The 22,333-nt window shown below is 39.8% G+C and overlaps 2 protein-coding genes across 53 annotated transcripts in view; one reads left to right on the top strand and one right to left on the bottom strand.

Moving 5' to 3' along the window:
- The window catches only part of MAP4K4 (mitogen-activated protein kinase kinase kinase kinase 4), a 188,162-nt gene extending 187,355 nt beyond the window's left edge, over positions 1-807 (bottom strand). For 20 of the 43 annotated variants that reach the window (XM_042931944.1, XM_042931937.1, XM_042931908.1 and 17 more), the window contains exons 1-2: positions 564-806; positions 156-221 (exon numbers count right to left, since the gene is read on the bottom strand). In XM_042931944.1, the coding sequence (XP_042787878.1) occupies positions 156-221; positions 564-620 (123 nt within the window). In that variant the 5' untranslated portion in view covers positions 621-806. Of the gene's footprint in view, positions 1-155; positions 222-563 lie in introns of all 43 variants that reach the window. The other 23 variants (XM_042931921.1, XM_042931945.1, XM_042931923.1 and 20 more) reach the window with 3 other exon arrangements.
- Positions 808-921: 114 nt separating this feature from the next.
- RFX8 (regulatory factor X8) overlaps positions 922-22,333 on the top strand; it is a 258,871-nt gene continuing 237,459 nt past the window's right edge. For 3 of the 10 annotated variants that reach the window (XM_042931952.1, XM_042931953.1, XM_042931954.1), the window contains exons 1-4: positions 1,079-1,472; positions 1,681-1,819; positions 6,626-6,721; positions 17,188-17,307. The gene's annotated coding sequence lies outside the window, so the exon portion shown is untranslated. Of the gene's footprint in view, positions 988-1,078; positions 1,473-1,680; positions 1,820-6,625; positions 6,722-17,187; positions 17,308-22,333 lie in introns of those variants that run through there. The other 7 variants (XM_042931955.1, XM_042931956.1, XM_042931957.1 and 4 more) reach the window with 5 other exon arrangements.

Consider the following 22,333-nt stretch of genomic DNA (forward strand, 5'->3'; position numbering starts at 1 on the left):
TTTAAAAACAGAAGGACTGCAAGGCGAAACCCCTTTCCCAACTTTGGCCAAGTGGCGTGGCCTCCAGTCAGCGGCGTGTTTATCATCCTTTTCCTCGTCCCCCAACAAGAAGTTTCAACGTGCCACGGGAAACAAAGACGGCGCCCCACACCGACCTTATAGACTTGTCCATAGGTGCCATTTCCAACCACTTCCACCAGCTCAAAAATCCCAGCAGGATCCTGGAGAAGAGGAGGGGAGGGGTTAGAATTTAAAAGCAGCACAACAATGAATAAATAAAGCGGGGCAGTCGGAGAGAAAGGGCGCTTGCAAACCAGGTGGGCTTGGCCCAGCGCGGTCTCCCAGAGCTCGAGGGTCGCGCCGGGGCCGCGCAGGGCGGCGGGGTGGGGGCGCCGGCGGAGGGTCGCGCCCCGCCGCCCCGCACATGCCGACGCAGGCAGACAAAGGGGCCGCCGCGCCCGCGGCTCTGCCCGCGGCGGCGCCCGAGCGCCCGGCGGGGTAGGGCGCGGCCCCAGCTCCCCGCTCCCAGCGCGCCCGCGGCGGGGCCCGTCGCGGCCACTCACCCGCAGGGAGGAGAGGTCGATGTCCACCAGACTTTTTGCAGGGGAGTCGTTCGCCATTTTCCCTTTTTGCCAGCAAACAAAATAGTACCAATAAATATATCTGTTTCTCTATTTATTTCCGTCACAGGCCAGGCCGCCGACGGCGCCTCCTCGCTAGGGAGCAGACGGCCCGGACTCCGCCTCGCGAGGCCGGGGGCGGCGGCGGCGGGCTGGTCACGGCTCTCGGCCGGCCCGGGCCGCGCGCGCGGAGGGCGGACGGAGCGTGCGCGGGGCGGCGGCGGCGGCGCTCACACCATGGCGCGGGGCGGCCGTCAGGCCCCCGGGCGTCGCCCGCCGCCTCAGGCCCCGGCGCCCGCGCCCCGCGCCGCGCGCCTAGAGGACGGGCCCGGAGCGTGGGGCCGCGGCGCCGCCGAGAGTTGAGCGAGTGAGCGCGAGGCAGCGAGACAAAGATAACCCGGGAGGCGGGGGCGGAGGCGGGGAGGGAGGCGGGGAGGGAGGGGGCGGCGGCGGCGAGGGAGGAGGAGAAACGGGACACCGAAAATATATTCTGAGGAGAGAGAAAACAGCTCCCCCTCTCCTTCTCCGGCAGGAAAAACGAGCGGAAACGCACTCCCAGCCCGAGCCCCGCTGGGGAGGGCGCGGGGCGAGCCGCCCGCTCGGCGTGAATATTCAGCAGGGGTGGGGCCCGAACAATGGCCGGCCGGCGGGCAGCGCGGACAGCGGTCGGGATGCGGCTACCGGCCGGCGCGGCGCTCGTAGAAAGGGCCAGAGTAGGGACGAGACGGACCGGGATGTCCCCGGTGAGGTGCCGAGGGTGAGGAGACGCCCCACCTCGCGCTAACAAAACGGAACAGGATCGACCTGGCCGTAAACGCACAGAGGCTGACGGAGCCTTGTCTCCGGCAGGGGGTGCGTCCCGGGTGCGTCCCGTCCCGCCCCGCCCGCCGGCCGCGCCCGGGCTCTAAACGGACGGGAAGGGGGTGTCGCCCGGCCAACGAGGGGCCGCCCTTTTTCCTTACCCCCGCGTATCCTATCCCCTTCCCCCACCACCAGATTCTATACCCCTAAGACCCTCATTTCCGGTTTCCCTACAAGGTTTTCTTTTCCTTTCTTGCAGGCTACGTTTGTGACACGCTTGTAGGGAAGAATTCGTTGAGCATCACTTGGCCGCCCGGTCCCAAGCCTTTCAGTGGAAATAGTATCCAAAGCAGCTTCTCTTAATTGCGGTGCGCTGACTTCCTTACCTCCTTCATTAGGTGAGCACTGTGCTTGGGGCCCTAAGTGCTAACCCCAGTTTGTGCCTAAGATGCTTAAGGATCAATAAACAGGCTTCTAACAGTAACTTTGGAAGCTTTTCCGTAGTTAGGCAATTTGAGCCTCTTATACGAGGATATATTGTCTGCGCACTAGGATCATTTTCATCACATTCCATTGTACAAAAACTTTCAATGGCTCCCTATTACCTCACAGCAGGTTCGAAACCGAAGTGCGTCGGAATCACCAGGAGGGATTGTAAAAGCACTGATTGCTGACCCCACCTTCAGCAGGTCTGGGATCGGCCTGAGAATATATACTTCTAACAAGTTGTCAGATGATGCTAGCATTGCTGTTACAGGGATCACATTTTGAGAACAAAAGGCTTACAGGATGAAAATCCAAGGCCCTTCACAATCAGGCTTCACAAACATCACTGTCATCATTGTGTACCATTATGTATGCTTTATGCACAGGACCCAATTTAACCTGTCTTATAGCCCTTATGTATTGTTATCCACATTTTTTAAGGATGAGGAAACCAAAGTACTGAAAGATAAGGAATGTGGCTAAATTCCTTAAAAGCACAGCCTGGAAGTAGAATAGGGGTTCTCACTGGGTCAGCCTACTCAGAAAGGCTAAGACTCTGATTCAGCCAAGTTAACCTTTTACCCAGAATATGTTTAGCACTCTCCTGCCTCTCAACGACTTGAAGATTTTCAACTATGAGAATCCCTTCTGAGGGACTCCTGGAACCCATTGATTAGGAAAGTCATAGTAACCAAAGTGTTCCTTGAATTTAAGTAGTGTGTTTCAATGATTTTGTTTTCTAATCTATTCACTGCAATGGCATTATCTGTGAGTGTAAATTATTTACTCAAAGAGCTAGATTGGTGTGTATGACATGCTTCAGACCATATTACTACCACTAATATTTAGTAGTAGTATTAGTATCAGGTAACACATATTAGGTTCAGACAGCGTGCTAAGCATTTACCGTACATTATCTCATTATTCTTCACATTAACCCCAAATGGTACTTTTATTTTTCCCACATTACACATTAGAAAACCAACATGTAAAGAAGTTAAGTGACTTCCTTGGTGAGCACAGCTGAACCCACTGCAGAAACGCAGCCCCCCCACCCCAAGCCAGCCTCCCTCCACAGGTTCACTCATGATTTTGAGGCCCACCTCTGATCACCCACTTCTTCTCTGCCTAGCCAGATTCTCCATCATTACCTCAAGCACAGCTCAGGAACCAACTCTTCCTTCTCCTACAAGCTTTCCCTGAATCTCTCTCTCCTAAACTGTTATGTCCCATGTCACCATTGTGATGGTTACATTCCATTTTCAGTTCAGTACCTTTTCTTGAAGTACCTTACCCAGTGCAAGGCGCTGGCTTAGCCATTGCCTGAGATATAAGGAAGAGCTTGCAATTTGATAATGTGTATAAGAGTCTCATGAATAGCTATAGTTAAAGGCAGAACATTATGAATTCTGGCTGTATACGAAGAACATTAAACAGGTCTAGTGGAAAGTAGGCTAGATTTGAGGCAAAACTAAACTAGGTTTGAACCTAGTTTGTTATCAGTTGTGCAGCCTTAAACATGTTACTTAAATTCTGAGCCTTTGTTTCCTCTTCTGTCAATAAGATGAAGACTAGAGATCAGAAGAACCATTAAGAGGCCATCTCAAAAGCACAGGACAGAGTAATAAGGCCTGGAGAAAGGAGATACAAGGTCTTGGGCCAGTAGACTCTCTTAAGACTTGGCATCTGATAGGATGCCAGAGTTAGTGTAGACAAGAAGATAAAAGATTTACTTGTGGCTTAGAGCTTTGTTCGCACTTGGGACGATGTTGTCAGGAACACAGGAAAAGATACAGTTGTTGACTGGTGGTGACAAAGGAAGGTTTTGTTTTGGACTCTGTGGGAAGTTAGTTAACTTTTCACACAGAAATATCGACACCTACCCAGCTTGTAACTCTGCTTGAGATCTGAGGGTGAGGGCCATTTTCTCAATCAACAGTCCTATGTTAGCTCTGGCTGCCATAACAAAATACCATAGACTGGGTGGCTTAAATAACAGAGATTTATTATATCGAAGTTCTGGAGGCTAGAAATCCAAGAGCAATGTTCCAGCTGATTTGGGTTCTGGTGAGAGCTCTCTCCCTGGCTTGCAATGGCCACCTTCTCAGTATTGTCCTCATGTGGGTTTTCACAGGGGAAAAAAAAAAAAAAAAAAAGCTATCTGGTATCTCATAAGGACACCCACCCCTATTCTATCAGGGCCCCACCTTTATGACCTTATGAATTTAACCTTAATTATTTCCTTAGAGGCCCCATATACAAATATAGCCTCATTGGGGCTTAGAGTTTCAACACAAGGGGGACACAAGCATTCAGTCCATAATAAGCCATATGCTGTATGGTACCAAGAAGTAGACTTAAGTCATGGCCCTTGTTCCTAAGAATCTATTTGAGACCACAAAATAAACCGACCCAAAAAGATAATCAAAATAATAATCTGGAAAATAAATGCTAACTTGGCATTTTAGGCTGGAAGAAAAGATAGCTTACTTAGACAAGGAATGTGAAGTTGGAAAAATTAGGAACCTGGCCACACTGGGCCAGAAGACTCGATTCAGAAGACCCTGAGAGGTAAAGCTAGACAGGTTAGGTGGGACCAGAAAAGCTAAAGCATGGGTGATGTGGAGGTTAAAAACAGAAGCCAGATTATCAGTCAAGTCAAGAAGAAACAGCCTAGCCTTGGCTTTCAAGAGCTCCACAGGCAGGTTAGATGCTCATGTATTCAGCAGGCCATGAGATACAAATGTGTATCTTCCCAGCGTACAATGGGCCACACAACAGTTACCCAGTCACACAAGTCCCAAGGGGAACTCAATTATGCAAGAGGTCGTCAGTGACAACTCCCTGTATATCACTTTACTTATTTCATAGTTTTTTCTTTGTTGCAAAAATATTGGTAGAAATTTTCAACCTCCATATGAGGGCAAGAAGGGCAGAAGATCTGTGAAACTGGACTACATGATTATAACTTAAGGGCTCAGGGTCAGTGAGGGCTTAGGTCAACTGGAAATAAATGATGGAAGTGGTAGTGAGCAGGGGGAATTGAGTCAAACAAAGGAAGCAGTGGTGGAATGTGTTCAGGAAAATCCCAGAAAGGGAAAAGCATAGGTTAGGAGTCAGAGATCTAAGTTCCTCTTCTCTGATAGACAAAGTGTTAAGTAAATGCTTACCCTCTCTGTCTCTCAGTTTTCTAACATGTGAGATTAAGGACTTGGATGGAAATGATTGAAAGATCCTCTCCGGACCTTAAAAACTCACATTTGTATCATCACCCTGGCCTCAGTCCTACAACTGCTCATACCTTTTAACCAGAGTGGAAGGGGGTTGATATGAGCAATGGAAGTTAATGGAACATGTGGAATGCTGTAGATTTGGCAGCAAAGCTCAGCCCTTTAAAAGCCAACTTTGAGCATTGGTAGAGTCAGAATCTTTTTTGACTGGTGTATCAGTTGAATTAAAAGGAAGCAACTACTCTAGTGCACAACAGGATGGAAGGCGTAGGATGCAGAAGCAGATCAAAGGGCAACAAAAGAAGAAGCAGATCACAGGCAAAACAGACATCCTACCCTAGCTACCAGGGCTGTTGATGTTGTCACTTCTGTCATGAGGAAGTTCTCTTAATTCAGACCTCCCAAAAGGAGATCCTGAGACAGAGATTTGGTGCAGGTAGTTTATTTGAGAGATGATCACAGTAAGTCCAAGTGAAGGAGAAGGAAAAGTGAAACATGGAGATGAGCCAGTGAGGAGTATGTTAAGGAGCAGGTTTTACTCTGGGCAGCTGGGCTAGATGGACCTAGCTAGCTAGAAAAAGAAAATGTAGATTCCTCTTACTTTATGAGTTCAGGAAAAGTTTTCTGTAAACGTATATTTAAAAAACAGAACAGTGTTTTAAACACAGAGGAACTTGCTAGTTCTAGAAAACCTATTTGAAATGTTGTATGAAGGGGGTTACTGTCCCTTAACTTAGCCTTTTTGTAAATTTGTATTTTGCAAATAAACATATAAGGATTGCTTCAATCAACTTCCACTGTGAAAAGTCCTTTACGTAAAAAATCCTCAAGGGGTCTCAAGAATGAAGTCAGAGATAGCCCTAGCCTTAGAAATCAAGATGTGAGCCATAGGAAGTGGTTGGGAGAAGCTGGTTGGGGACATTAAATAGTTGTCAAGTATGTCTGTTTTTGATAGAGGGTTTGGTGAATGGAATCAGAGGCTCTGCCAAGGGTAGACCAAGGTAGTCCTGCTAGCTGAAGAAATAACAGTTTTTATTTATATTTGATCATATATTTGTGTCCTCTACAGTGAAATCTCAGGAAATGACTAGACCAATGGGCCTCTCTCATGCTCAGTTATTTAATATGTCACCACTGAAATAGATCAGATCCTGGCCAGTATGCATCAGAACCTCCATTGAAGAGGAGTTCAATCATAATCAAGTTTATCCCTTTAAAAATTAATGAATCACAAGGCTCCATTAGTGCAAGTTGGCCAGTCCTATTGATTTGCAGTTCTCAGTTGATTATAGTGATTCTACTCTCAAAATATTCCATACTCTACAAAGTATGCTCTATAAAAAAGATTAAGTGGTGACCTACCGATGACAAACTATGAACTGTAAATGCCATATTTATGAATTACAAAATTTGAGGCCTTTCTTATTCTTTTGAACAAATATAATTGTCATTTTCATCTTCTCATCTATGTCTGTGTTCTATATTTAGTGGCCAACTAATCATCAGGACCAGATCGAGAAGCCAGCGATGACTGACATGGATCACCTGGATCACCTAATTGTTGGCTAAAGACAGCTCCTTGAGGTTAGTTGGGAGTGGGGCCCCTGGTGTTGGGGAGAGGAAGAGCTGGATGAGAAAGTTTGTTTGGATCAGCATAAAGTCTTTATCACTCCTGGAAATGCAACTCAGAGTCACAAAAAGGAAAAACCACTTATTCTCACAGAATTGCATCTTTTATTGCATTAGAACTTATCATTAGCTGGCTTCAGATTTATAATAGTGTTTGTGGAGAAGTGCTACGCAAAAATGATCTTTAGAGTCACAACTTTGCCCTTCAATTATGTAGAGAGGACAAAATGAAGAGAAAATGGGGCACCAGTAGATGGCAAGAAGAATTAAAGAGGGAATACTTTGGAAAAGGCTACAACATAAGCCAAGTTAGAAATGTCACCGCCCATTTTGAAATTTCCAGGAACTGGGAACAAGACAGTCATTCAGAAGAGAGAACCAGTGGCCTAGGAAAAATTGAAAAGCTGTTTTTCATAACTTAATTCTTTACACACTTCCAACCTTAAGAAAATCCCTTTCTGGAGTGCGTGTGTGTCGCATTCAGTTAAGTGTCCAAGGACTTCGGCTCAGGTCATGATCTCGTGATTCATGAGTTCAAGCCCTGCATCAGGCTCAGTGCTGACAGCTCAGAGCCTGGAGCCTGCTTCAGATTCTGTGTCTCCCTCTCTCTCTGCCCCTCCCCCACTTACACCCTGTCTCTCTCTCAATCTCTCTCTATCTCTCTATCAAAAAAAATAGATATTAAAAAAATTGTTTTAAAAAAGAAAGAAAATCCCTTTCTGCATAGCCATTTTAAACACAAAGTGGATAAAGAACTAGACTATGTGTTCTCTTTTACAAAAAGTGTTCCTCTGAACCTTAGGGTTCCTTGGAGGCAGTTCAGGGGCTGCCTCTATCCCAAGGGAGGTCAAGGGAGTTAGTAATAGGGCTGCTGAGATTATTGCTGCTTCCCTGTCATCACACAGGTTCTGCTTTTCTATGCTTTATAAATTGGGAATATGAGTAACAGTTTATGAAGACAAGATTTCCATGGCTAAGAAAAGTTTACAAATCTCAAGCAAAGGTATACTTAGAACCAAGATTTCTATGATAATATGACACAGATATCTGTTAGATAGGTTTATGCTGAGTTCAAAACTAAGCAGCACATTAGGCATTTTTAAATGATGGCCATGACCTGAGTAGAAATGATGCAGGAGTGGGAATCAGGAAACCTAGGGTCTGTATTCAATACTACTAGAAGCTGCATTGTCATGGTGGTTAAAGCACCCAGACTGGTGAGTGAGACCAAATATTCACGAACTGGTTCATTATTATCAAATGTTTCACTCTCCTACTACATCTTCTACACAGATCTGAGGATTCCTGTCTATAAGTGTGACTGTGATCTATTAGGGTCTATTTGACAGCCTGTTTTTTACTAAATAACCTACCTCCTGTTTTTCACACAGCACATTATGGAGAGGTTGATGAGATGATCATTTTTAATTTCTCAGAGTCGATCCAAAAGAATGATTGAGAAAGTTAAAACAGGAGAATTATAAAATAGAGTTACAAACAATAATCTGGGCAACACTGCTTATATTGACAAATTTAAAGAATGTTTATGAAAAGTCTGTAATAATAGAGAAATGTATGTTGTAATGCTAATTGAAAATATCACTATAAGTTTGTATGAGATTATAATCATAGCTGCACAAAAGCTAAAAACTATTCCAAGGAAAAATTGGGAGGAAATACATCAAATTTTCGTACTTTTTGGCTGACAAAACTGTGACATTTTTTTTTTCCTTTCAAGAAGTGATTCTACAAATTCCCTTTAGCAGCATATCTATTTTATGAATTAAAAAATACAAACTTAGGGGCACCTGGGTGGCTCAGTCAGTTGAGTATCCAACTCTTAGTTTTTGTTCAGGTGACAATCTCACGGCTGCATGGTTCGAGCCCCATGGTCAGGCTCTGTGCTGACAGTGTGTATCCTGCTAGAGACTTTTCCCTCTCTCTCTGCCCCTCCCCCACTTGCACTCTCTTGGTCTCTCTTCAAGATACATAAATAAACTTAAAAAAAAAATACAAACTTAAATTTTAAAAGAAAATGAAATAAAGTAATTGTATTAGTTTCCAGGGCTTCCCTAACAAAATATCACAAACTGGATGGCTTAAAACAACAGAAATGTATTGTCTCACAATCTGAAGGCCGGAAGTCTGAAATCAAGGTATTGGTAGGCAACATTACCTCTGAAACCTGTAGGAGAGTCAGTCCTTCCCTGCACTCCTGGTAGTTTGCTGGCAATTTTTGGTGTTCGTTGGCTCACAGCTGCATAGGTCCAATCATGTGGCGTTCTCCTTGTCTGTGTCTTCACATGGCCAACTTCTCAAAAGGACTCCAGTCATATTGAATTAAGGGTCCACCCTATTCCAGGATGACAATATCTTAACTAATTATATCTTCAACCATCCTGCTTCCAAATAAGGACACAATCTGAGGTACTGGAGTTTAGGAATTCAACATATCTTTTTTGGGGAGAACATAATTCAACCTATAACAGTAATTTAATGATTTCGATGTTTCTTAGAGAAGTTGAAGACTATTATTCTTTCTTACCCTCATGTAGTGGTTTCCAGTTTAGCACATGGATGGTTTAGAAAAGCAGTGGTTTTGATAGTTTTTGCTGTGACTTCCTCACCGTCCCTCTTGCCATCCCTCTCCTTATCTAACATGTGTTTATTAGGCATATACTGAGTTTGTAGCACTGTATTAAATCCATCAAAATTTTAAAAAATCAGGGGCGCCTGGGTGGCTCAGTTGGTTAAGTGGCCGACTTCGGCTCAGGTCATGATCTCGCAGTCCGTGAGTTCGAGCCCCGCGTCGGGCTCTGTGCTGACAGCTCAGAGCCTGGAGCCTGTTTCAGATTCTGTGTCTCCCTCTCTCTGACCCTCCCCCGTTCATGCTCTGTCTCTCTCTGTCTCAAAAATAAATAAACGTTAAAAAATAAATAAATAAATAAATAAATAAATAAATAAATAAATAAATTTTTAAAAAATCACACAAAACTTTCTTCTAACCATTAGCTACAAGTTACTTTCATTTTTCAAATAGACTGACTTTGTAATGAATGACTTCAGTTTGTAAATCACCATAAAGAATTACCTTTAAGTTAGATCATAAAAACATTTCTTAGACCATTTTACAATTATATAACAGATGACTGGGGGAAAAGGCAGAAGAAAACTAAAGAAGAAATGGTCCAAATAGAAATTAATTTGCTTGTTGTAAAGCCAGAAGCAATACTTTTCAGCACTGAGTAATCTCCAGTTTGGCTGGGATATTTGTAAATTAGCTAAATGTTTTAAAATAGTGTCTTACTGGCTTTGAACTATTCTTTGTGACTTTTTCCCACTGCGTTGCTAGAAATAGCTTCTTGTTTTAAATTGAAATTTAAGCATGTTTATTTAATTTTTTGAAAGAACTCTGTCTTTTGCTAAGTTTGACAGAATTTCTTGATGTAATAATATAAATAAGGGAATATAGTGTGGCAATGGATAAAATGAGGATGACTTTCTTTATATTTTCTAAATATGATCATATTGCTTTTGGAAGCAAAACTATTTATTTCCCTTGTTACATCCATGCATTTATTTTAACGAGTATTTATGAGATTCAGTGACATATTCAAATCAGCATGTGTATTCCATTGTGTAGTTATTCCCTTTTATTTTCAATTTCTTGTTAGGAATGCTTTGTGTCTAAAAAGCTAAGGAAATTAAATGCAAGACTCTGTCAATACAATGAAACTTTACTATGTACAAGTCAGGAAATTAGAATATGTTGTTCCTCCAGCAGCTGGTATTGCGCTACTCTGAACATTGTAAGTCAGGAAAGTTAAAGTGGGGCAGTTTTTGCTCTCAAGGATTTTATCTGGATACAAAAGAATATCGCTTCTCCCCACTGAGTGCACAGCTCTGAGGCCCCTGAATCCTCAACATTTTCTGCTCCCAACTCCCCTTCTCTACTCTGCAAGAAGGCAGCTACAAATCAGACTGATACACTACCTGTGATGATGTCACAGGGGTAGTGTGCAGAGGAATGTAGTAGCTCTCCCAGCACTGCTACTGGTAGTAGTAATAGCCCTACTTTATCGGGTGTTCACCGTGTGCCAGGACTTTATCTACATTATTTAATCCTCAATGACCCTGAGTAGCAGACACTTTTGCTATCCCCATGTCGTAGAAGGAAAACCAAGATGTAGAAACATTAAGTGATTTGGCCCTGATTGCACATTTAGAACGTAGCAAATCCAGGATTAAAAACTAGATTCACATGGACAACTTATGCTTTTGACCAGTAAGTTTTAGGTAACTTACACATTTTTACCAAGTTTTGGAAGACTTAATTCTCTAATGCAAAAGAAACTTAAAAAAATTACCTTCTCTGATTATAAATATAATATGTATTCATTGAAGAAAATACGGGGAAATATAAAATAAAATACTAAAATACAAAATTAACCAATAATCCTTACCAATAATCATTAACACTTAATATATTTACTTTGTTTTTCTAAGCAAACACATGTGTGCGTGTGCGTGTGTGTGGGAGTGTGTGTTTAATATAATCAGAATTGTACAGTTAGGTGACCTCCTTTTCACTTCATATATTAGGAACATCTCAACATCATTAAATATTCTGTTACAATCTAATTTTTAATGGCTGCATTGACTGTAATATAATTTATTTAACCAATCATGTGGTGTTGGGTACTTTGGTTATTTCTAATCAGTCACTATTTTAAATAGCACACATGCTAGGATTTCCTCAAGATAAATCCCTGGGAGTGGAATTGCAAAATCAAAGACTATGAACATTTTTAAAGTTCTTAGTATATTTTGTCACTCTCTAAAAAGGCTCTGCCAAATTATGAGATGGGAAGGTTTCAAAGTGGGTATTTCAAGTTCTGATACAGGCTCTAGTACAGGAGGTATTGTGGGGAAATGTAGATCATCCATCACTTTTCAAGACATACCTTATGGGTAGCCATCTGATATCTCCCAGTGGGGTCCAAGGAGGACCCTCACTCTACAGAGAAGGGCTGGAACAGAGATGTACACTGCCTGTTCAAGGCTATGAGTTCAGTGGTCCCTAGAAAGCATGAAACTACTGCTTCTCAATAAATAAAGCAGTTGTAAAGATTGCAGGACATTTACTAGTTAACAAAGGGTTTTCCTGCTCAGTATTTCCTCTGATTTTTGTAACATCCTTGGAATGATACAGCTTTATGACTATTGGCATTTTTCAGAGAATGATGGTCATATTTAGGTGAGGGTACTGACTTATTCAGGGTCACACCACTTTATGCAGAGAAGCCTAGACCATGTCTAATTTGTCCTACTCTCCTACATCAGGCTGCCTCTCTCCAAGAGAAAATCCTTTATGTAAAAGATTCTGTCACGACAAGTGGAAGTAACTTGGTATTATATTAAGGAACCCTTGAACTTGCTCTACAAGTAATTATCTTTATTCTTCTACATTTGCTGGATTCCAGCCAATAGATGCTGCCCTAGACACAGATAGTTCTGAGCTTTTGGGCTAGCAATCTTGAGACACTAACAAGCCTGGTAAATGTGAGAAATGAGGGGAATGCATTTAGTTAACATGGGGTCTGAAAAAGGGCACTTTGGGTAATTACATGTCTGGTTACACATTCTTGACAACTATTTAGAGCTCTGAATGATGGTGCAAAAACAATGCCCAGTTTGTTGGTTTGAACAAGGGCAAACAGGCTCAACCCCAAGTGTGAATCTGTACACCATTTTGGAATGTCGAAACTGGAAAGCCAAGGATCATCATGTATGATGCACACTTAAATTCACTAAAAATGAAGAAAAACAAAACCTACTAAAAGAGAGTAGTCCCAGGTTTCCCAATATATTTCAGATGTATTTAATGTTACACACACACACACGCACACGTTTTTAACTTTACCAAATACTTCTCTTACACAGTATTAAACTTGGGCAGGAACTGAAAGCATGAGACAATTTGTAAAAGAAGTTAAGTTGTAGAGGCACCTGGTTGGCTCAGTTGATAGAGTATGCCACTCTTGATCTTGGGGTTGTGAGTTCAAGCCCCACATTAGGTGTAGAGATTACTTAAAAATAAAATATTTTTTAAAAAAGTAAGTTCTAGCTGTAGATTTGCAGGGACTTGGTTATTATGTGGGTTTAGGTGCCTCTGTGAATCTAAAATAACTATGGTGGGCACCCAAGAGAGAATAGAGAATAACATGTTGAACCCTGAAACTGACTCTGATGGAGAAGATGAGTAAAAGTGTGGTTAACACAGGCTTTAATATTTTATGTTTTAATTTGCATGTTATAACATGTTCAGCATTAAAAATATCTTTTGCATGGTGTTCCTACATAGATAGCTCTAGAAAAAGCATGCAAAGATAGTAGTATTATAGCAAATCTGTTATCTTGACTTTTCTAATTCTAAACTGTGATGGGATTGTGCAACTTTTTTTCATTTTATATCATGTGACACTACAGTGGTATGCTCACTCATTCTAAACTTAATAATAGTAAGCAGTCCATAACTTGATCTGGCTGGTTGGGTTGTATACAAATGTAAAAATTCATCTTAGTGTACACTTTAAGATTAGTATGTGTTATATCTTAGTTTAAAACAAACACTGATGTGTTGGACAGGAATCAAAATGGTTAAGTAGAAAGAACCTCAAATTAAGGAGGATAGATCAGAGCTCTTTAGTCCAAGCTAATCAAAGCAATTAAGTGAAAATCAAGGGAGTTGTTAAAAACCCAAAAGTGGCATGAAAGGTATGGAATCTGGACAAGACCATAAGATCCTTGCCACCAGTGTAAGGGAGATCCAATTATTAGGGGCAGTTGTCAGAAATAATTAACCTATTTCATGTACATACCCCAGTGAGTTGGCCCTGCTCTATAGATTGACCCCTTCAGTGTGGATGAATCCTCCCAACCACAGGTATGCAGTGGAGTTCTCTCCTTCCAAGGAAATTCCTAAGATGACAGATCACAATGCAGGGAGGAGGGCTTTTGGAAATTATTGTTGTCTTTGCGCTATTTCTGTAGAGATGTCAGAAGACATTGAAGTAAACACGAAATCCCTCCCTTGCACACTCACCCATCATACCCTCCACTTTTCCAAAGGTGCCCATTTACAAATACCCAACCAGCTACCCCCAGCAAATATTCAGGGGACTACGCTGACTTTTGCTCAAAATAGTAATAATAAGCATTATTACTGTCTTTTACTGTAGAGGACTAAGAAAGAAAATAAATGACTGTCAGCAGTTCACATTGCACACTTGGTCAAAGCTGCTGGAGTATTCCATTTATATATTTATGAATAGACAAAGTGGCAATGGTTTGAAAATTATGCTTTCAAGAGCTTTGCCTCTGAAATATCTGAAATGCCACCATCACCTATTTACCCCTATCTTAGTTTAGGCTGCTATAACCAAATACCACAAACTGGGTACCTTATAAACCACAGAAATTTTTTAGAACTTTATTTTTCACAGTTCTGGAGGCTGGAAGTCAGATTAGAGCACCAGCATGGTCAGGTTCCGATGAGGACTTTGTCTAGGTTGCAGACCACTGATTTCTCATCGTATCCTCAAAGCAGAAAGAGTAGAGAGAGCAGAAGCAAGCTCTCTCATGTCTTTTTGTAAAGGCACTGATCCCATTCATGAAGGCTTCACCCTCATGCCCTAATTGCCTTCCAAAGGCCCCACCTCCTAATACCATCACATTGGGCATTAGTATATCAACACATGAATTTTGGAGGGCACATTCAGCCCATAGCAAGCCCTTAGGATGAGAATTGCTTTCCTTTATTCATCATTTTAAAAGTACATATATTACTGATGAGGAAAATATATTAAATTCCTAACATTTTAATACAGACTAATGTCTTAGATGATTTTCTATCTAGGAGAAAATAGACTACTTGATAGGAGAAAATAGACTACTTGACAACTCTGCATATTCAAGTTAAGTGAAAGGTGGATTGAGGGAAGAGAGCAAGTGAAAACCAAAAGGGAGAGTGTACCAAAAAATTCAAAAAGTAGTTAACTGATTTGGCCAAGCATTATAGTCTCCAGTGCGTGTGGACTATAAGACTTATGATAAAGGTCCCTCACTCAAGCCTGTTGGAAGTGGCTACGAAGAAGCAATTTACCCACAAATGTATCTTTTTCCCTTTCCTTACTTTGTTTAAGGGACTAAAAATGTGTTTTTAAAATGAAGGACTGAATCGTTGGCTAAATGAAGAACTAAAGTTATATTTTATCCCTCCCTCCATTAAAGAAATAACTAAAATAGGAGCACCTGGGTGGCTCAGTCAGTTAAGCATCTGACTTTGGCTTAGGTCATGATCTCATGGTTCGTGAGTTCGAGCACCACATTAGGCTCTGTGCTGACAGCTAAGAGCCTGGGGCCTGCTTTGGATTCTGTGTCTACTACTCTCTCTGCCCTCTCCTGCTAGCACTCTGTCTCTATCTCTCTCAAAAATAAATAAACATTAAAAAAAATTAAAAAAAGAAATAACTAAGACAGAACAATAGCAACACAAAAACACAAGAAAGAAAAATTTCATACTCCAGAAATTTTAGGAATTCCTAGAAGACAAAGGGTGAATAGGACTGAGTTGATGGCAAAACAAGAAAAGGAAAATCCTGTTTAAAATTCAGGGCCACATAAGCAATTCTAAAATTTCTCAGCACTCAGCATAAATGAATACAAAGAACAAGCCTGGACTTTCAAACAGTTGTGAGGGTAGTAAGTTAAATAACTATATTTTGAGCAGTCTTTTCCCTTCCCCTTCTTTCACTGTACATCCAGTGGTGACAGCAATGTGTGTCCCTAGGTTAAAACCTCTATAACTGCATTCAAAAGAGAAACATTCATCATGTTGGGGTTAAAGAAGGAAACAGGTAGACTCTGAAGTGCTTCTAGATCTTCATAGGGACATTGGAGGACAGAAGAAAGAGGTGGAAAGAGTTGACTCCATATTTGCTTCCCAAGTACGAGAATCCTTCTCCTAAGTGGGAAATTTGGCATGGGGGACCACACAGGTAATGGGGCTAGGACTCAAGAGAACAAATGAGGGAGGGAGAAAGATCCAGAAGACAAGCTTCTTATGCCAACCTAATCCCAGATCCTGATCCTTCTTCACAATCAGAAGGAGGCAGACTATTCTAATCAAAACATTAAATGACAGATGAAGAGGGACTCTAAAATATGAATGCAAAAAGCCAAGATTAACCTAGTTATTTGTGGGGAAAAAAAACATTGAGAAAAGAAAGGCATCAGAATCACATTGAAGAAAAAAAAAAAGACACAAACAAACCCCAAGTAAATAACCTTAACGTAGGAAAGGAAAAAGAAATACTTTATAAATTATATCCTCAGAGAAAATTTAAAGGTTTTCATGTCCTTAAGCTGATAAGAGTACATTTGTACATGTCAATTATCCCAATAAATGTAGGTGGGTTAAAATTTATTTAATAAAGGACAAAGACTCTAATTACATTGAAGAAAAAAAATACCATTTACTAGTAATGTGGTAGTTAACGGCACAGACTCTGGATTTGAATCTTGACTTTAATACCTTGTAATAATTTATGAACTAAATATTAAATAATTGGGCTAAGTAGAAGAGTGGATTCAGCTGAAAGTATAAGATCAACCAAGAAATTCTCCCTCAATGTAGTTCTAAAGGATAAAGTAATGACAATGGTCAATTATGAGATACAAAGTACAAGGCATGGAAGACAGAGAATTGCACATTTTTCCTGCAGGAGTTCTAAAGGTAACCGAGACAAAAGAAAGGAAGAAATATTCAGAAAAATAATTGAAGAAAATTTCCCAGAAGTGATGGAAAATATGAATTTTCAGATTTAAGAGTCCACTTTGTATTGAGCAAGAAAAAAAGGAAAAATAATCCAGAAAAGTCATCTTAAAATTTTAAAATTCCAAGAATAAGGAGAAATTCCTAAAACTTCTAGAAATAAAACAGGTTATCTATAAAGGAATGAAACTCAAATCAACATTAGAAACAATAGACATGGGGTACAGGGGGATATTGGCCAAAAATTAAAAACTAACTTCAAAATTCCAAATTAAAATTACTTCCAACTTTAAATTTTATGCCTAGCCAAGCTAATGTGCAAGTGGGAAGTCAAAATAAAGACATTTTAAGATTGAGAAAGTCTGTATTCCACAGGTCTTAGAAAGATAATATTGAAGAATGTACATCAGCAAAAGAAAAGTTTTTATAGATGCAGAAGATAAAAGATGCTGTATCAAACAGCTCAAAAATTTCAGTAGATTGTAACAGTAAACATTAATTTCCAGCTCACAGTTCATGATGGTCATAGCTTGGGTATGACTCTATTTCAGGCTGTAGGTGTGTTCCATGTTTTTTCTCATTCTAGTACCTACAATTAGGGAGCAGCCTTATCTGAGATGTGTCTGTACTCATGGCCGAGGGAAAAGGAGAGAGAGGCCACAAATATTCAATTGGCTAAAACCCAACATCAGAGATGGAAAAGAAAGTGAATTTTTACTGATAATATTATTTTTATAGTAATTTACTGCACATAGTAAGATTTCATACATGTTAAAGATGATGGGTTGAAATTCCCCTGTTAAAGGACAAAGGCACTAATGGATTTTAAAAATCTAGATCACTAGTATTACAGTGATTAGTACACTAGTACAGGCTATGGATTTCCATCTTGGGTACACTACTTAGTAGGTACATGTAAAGTGAACATAAGAATAGTGTATACCACTTATTTCATAGTATTGTCATGCGTATTAAATGAGATAAAGCATGTATAATATCTGTACCCCAATACATGTATAATATATTTAAAGTGCCTAAAAAGTAGTGTGCTCAATAAATATTAGCTCTTATTATTACTGTAAGAGACACCTGGGACAAAACAACAGATTTAAAGTTGGAAAATACAAGAACAGTACAAAAAACAAGATAGGGCAAGCAAATACTAGTGAAAATAAATGGGGAATATTGAGTTAAATATGATGGATTAAAGATGCTGCCACTTCCAACTAAAAACCCACTAAAGTTATAGTAAAGGGAACTTTTTATTTTTTTTTTAATTTTCTTTAACGTTTATTTATTTTTGAGACAGAGCATGAACGGGGGAGGGTCAGAGAGAGAGGGAGACACAGAATCGGAAGCAGGCTCCAGGCTCTGAGCAGTCAGCATAGAGCCCCACGCGGGGCTCGAACTCAGGGACCGCGAGATCATGACCTGAGCTGAAGTCGGACGCTCAACCGACTGAGCCACCCAGGCTCCCCTAAAGGGAACTTTTTAAATATATAGACATAGATCCATAAAGACAAAGTCATGAAGCAACATCTTGGGGAAAGGAAAGCAGTTAGACATCTAATTGGTAAATGATTAAAAAAACAAAAACAAAACAAAAAACAAAACAAAAAACTCATGCCTGTTCGGCAGTGGGGGAAGAACCCAGAAGTAGACAACTTTGTACCACAGACACAGAGTATCAGGAAGGCTCAAAAGTAGGAGTCACCAGCACCAGTCTGACTATGGAAGGTGGGGTATTGTAAGGGTAAAAATAGGATTATTGATTGAAGTTTATCTATAGTGTAGTTAGATCTCCAACTATACTTCCCACCTCTACATAATGCTAGAGCAAGAATGAACTAGAGTAAGCCTGGACTCAGGGCTTAGGTGAGGAATGAGGAACCACACTAAGTACAGTAAGCTTAAGGGAAATGCTACCATAAGGTAGTATAAAGTGAAAGCCCCTGGTCTCCTTCCTCCATTTGGCTCCAAGAATGCTCGTACTCTGTACTATTACACAGGCGTGACTAGTCAGGAATCTGATTAGTCTAAGAGAAAGACTTTCAGATATTGATGGTGGGGGTCCTCCAACTACACTGCCCAGACAGATCTCTTTAATAGCATACCCACTAGAAAACAAGCCACACCCACACATAGGGGCCTTGCAAGTAAACTGTTAATTGACTTGCTCTTGATTATGAAAGATCATCTAAGGATTACCAGATATTCCAAGAAAGCCTCCACATATAAGCAGAAAACAAATCAAAAATCAACAAGAGAAAAATGAAATTTGGGGGAGACAGAAATATTGGAGAAGTACAAGAAACTTAGGAAGCAAAACAAAGCAATGTTTCCAGAGAAGTAAAAGAAGATAATTGTATCTATGAAAACAAGAAACCAAGAGACTACAAACAAGGGAACATTCAAAAGTTGTCTTGGAAGTTAAAATAATAGCACATATGAAAAAATGAAGGAATAAGAAGATAAATTTGAAAAAGTCTCCGAGAAAGTAGAAGTAATGATGAGCCTGAGTAAGAAAAAGGATGAAAATGAACTAGAAATGATAGAGGATCAATGCATCAGTATAGCAGTTTCATTTTCCTGAGAAATTGGAGTTTCCAAAAGAAAATGAAGGAAAAGAAATTATCAAATTATCAACTCAAAAAAGATCCCCCTGAAATAAATGACATGAATTTCTAGATGGAAAGCATCAACTAATGCCCAGAACAGTGGATGAAAAGAGATTCATACCAAAGCAACTCTTAGTGAAATTTCAGAGTACTCAGTACAAAAGAAAGATCCTAAAAGATTTCAGGAAACAAAACAGGCCACAAAGGAGTGAGAATCACACTGGCATCACATATCTCAACAGCAAGTCTAGAAACTAGCAATGCTTTCAAAATCCTGAAGAAAAATGATTTTCAACCTAGAGTTCTACACATACCCCCCAAACTATCAATCAAATACAAGAGTAGAATAAAGACATTTTCTGACAGGTTACCCTTATGTCTCCTGTCCTAAGAAGCTTTGGATATGGTCCACAAAAATAAGGGAGTAAAAAAATTGATTAATTAGTTAATTAATTTTTAAAAAGGAAAGGGAAGGGAAAGAGGAAAGGGAAACAAAAGGAGGGAATAATGAATTAAATTGGTAATAAAAACACGGGAGAATGATCAAGGGAATGCTCAGGGTGAAGATACAGAGAAGTCCAAGGAGGACAGCAATGCAGCAGGTCTTGAGATCAACCAATGGCACAAAAGGGCAGAGAGAAGACTGTGATGTGGATGGGAGATGTACACTCCTGGTGAAAAGTTAGGAATGAATTAGTGATAGGTACTTAACCAAGCAAAGAGGGAAATTTATTAACTCCAGGGAAAATAAAAAGTTATACTTAGAAGGATATATAATCACAATATACTAAATAACTTTCATAGGCATCATAATGAATATTGGATATTGATGTAACCAAAAATTATAACTGTTTTGGGAGGATGTGGTGAATGGAAATGGGAATGTGATGGAGTCACGTAAGGGAGCTAAATAGTAACATTCTACAACAAGAAACAGATAAAACCTAAAACTAAAAAACCAAGAGATAGCAGTGGGAAAAGTTATTACTTAGAAATATGGAAGCAATTATCAGAAGAACAATGAAAGTAATAAGTAGTTGTCTCAACAGAGAGAAAATCAGAGTAGGAGGTGTGAGTCAAGGAGTTCATTTTACTATAAGTCTTCTAAAATTACTGTAAAACCATATGCTCATTTAAATGAAAAGCTATACAGGTTAAAAAAGACAATAAGTATGGCAATATTAATACCAGACAAAACAGGATTTAAGACTAAAGTATTAGATGGAATGAGAAAAGATATTTCATAATGGTAAAAAGCACTGTCTGCCAAGAAAACATATTGTCATAAATCTTTGCTCTCTTAATAACACAGCCTTAATATGTATGCAAATATGCAAAAAAAATGAAAATCCAAAATCTTGGTGGAACATTTTAAGATACTTTTCTCAGAAATTGAAATATTAAACAGACAAAAAAAGTCTGTATTTCTGTGGGAGATTTGAATAGTAGAATTAACTACTAACACACATATATATATTTACACATACATGTGTGTTTGTTCACATGCATTCTTTTCTGTTAACCTCAGAATACCACTGTGAATCAGACCACATGGAAAATCTCAATACAGTTTAAAATGTACAAATCAGGGGCACCTGAGTGGCTCAGCTGGCTAAGCCTCCGACTCTTGATTTCAGCTCTGGTCATGATCTTGAAATCAAGCCCCATGTCCAGCCACAGGCTGGGCCTGGAGCCTGCTTGATATTCTGTCTCCTCTTCTCCCTCTGCCCCTACCCCACTCACGCATGTGCATGCATGCATGTGTGCAAGCTGTCTCTCAAAAAATAAATAAAATAAGAAGTACAAATTATATGTACAGGATACATTCTCTGGCTGTAAGGCAGTAAAATTAGAAATGAGCAATAACAAAAGGGTAGCCAAAAAAAAATCAGTTTGTTGTAACATTGTTTAAAATGTTTAACCCCTAATGTAAAAAAATAAATTTTCACTGAAATTGTGAATTATTTTCAAATAAAAGACAGCAGGGGGACTACACAACAAATATAGGAAGTTAAAAAGGACAATGAAATAATTCTTGAAAAAGAAACTTGTGAATTTAATAGGAAGAATTAATTGGAAAGGAAAAAACATATTTCATCAATAGAAGCAAAAGCTAGTTCTTGGAAGGAAGAGGGGTAAAGAAACAATAAAATAGATAAGCTTTTGGCAAGCTTGTACAATTAAAAGAGAAAGATAAATAAAATTAAGGAAAAGATAAAACTAGAAATTCATACCAACAAATTTAATCATCTAGAGAAAGGGAAAATATTCTAGGAAAATATAAATTACCAAAAATGACCTTTTTTTTAAACAAAAACACTTTATATGGGTTAAAAATTTTTATTGCGATAAAACATAGATAACACAAAATGTGTCATTTTTACCATCTTAAGCATACAATTCAGAGGCATTAATTATATTCATATTGTTGTGCAACCCTCATCACTGTGTTTCCAAATCTTTTCCATCACCCCAAGCAGAAACTCTGTAACCAGTAAATAACTCCCCATTCCCCCTCTCTCCTAGCCCCTGGTATCCTCTAATCTGCTTTCTGTCTCAGAATTTCCCTCTTCTAGGTATTTCATAAGAGTAGAATCAGACACTATTTGCTTCTTTGTGACTGACTTCATTTAGCATACTTTCAAGGTTCATCCATGTTGTAGCATGTATCACAACTTCATTGTTTTTTTAATGGGTGAGTATCTCATTGTATGTATATACTGCATTTTGTTTATTCATTTATATATTGATGGACACTTGGGTTGTTTCCACATTTTGGCTATTATGAATAATGTTGCAATGAATATGGGAGCCAGAATGACTTTTAAAAAGCTAGAAAACAAAATAGACTAGTCACTAAAGAAGAAATTAAAGTTACTGAAAGACTAATCTTTAAAAAGCAATTTGTCTCAGGGGTACCTGGGTGGCTCAGTTAGCATCTGACTCTTAATTTCAGCTCAGGTCATGATCCCGGGGTTGTGGAATCAAGCCCTGCATTGGGCTCCATGCTAAGCAAGAAGCCTACTTGGGATTCTCTCTCCCTCTCTCTCTACCCCTCCTTGCCTCTCAAAATAAATAAATAAAACATTAGAAAATGAAAAAGTAATTTGTCTC

The sequence above is a fragment of the Panthera leo genome, chromosome A3, assembly GCF_018350215.1.
Source record: "Panthera leo isolate Ple1 chromosome A3, P.leo_Ple1_pat1.1, whole genome shotgun sequence".
In the NCBI taxonomy this organism is placed as follows: domain Eukaryota; kingdom Metazoa; phylum Chordata; class Mammalia; order Carnivora; family Felidae; genus Panthera; species Panthera leo.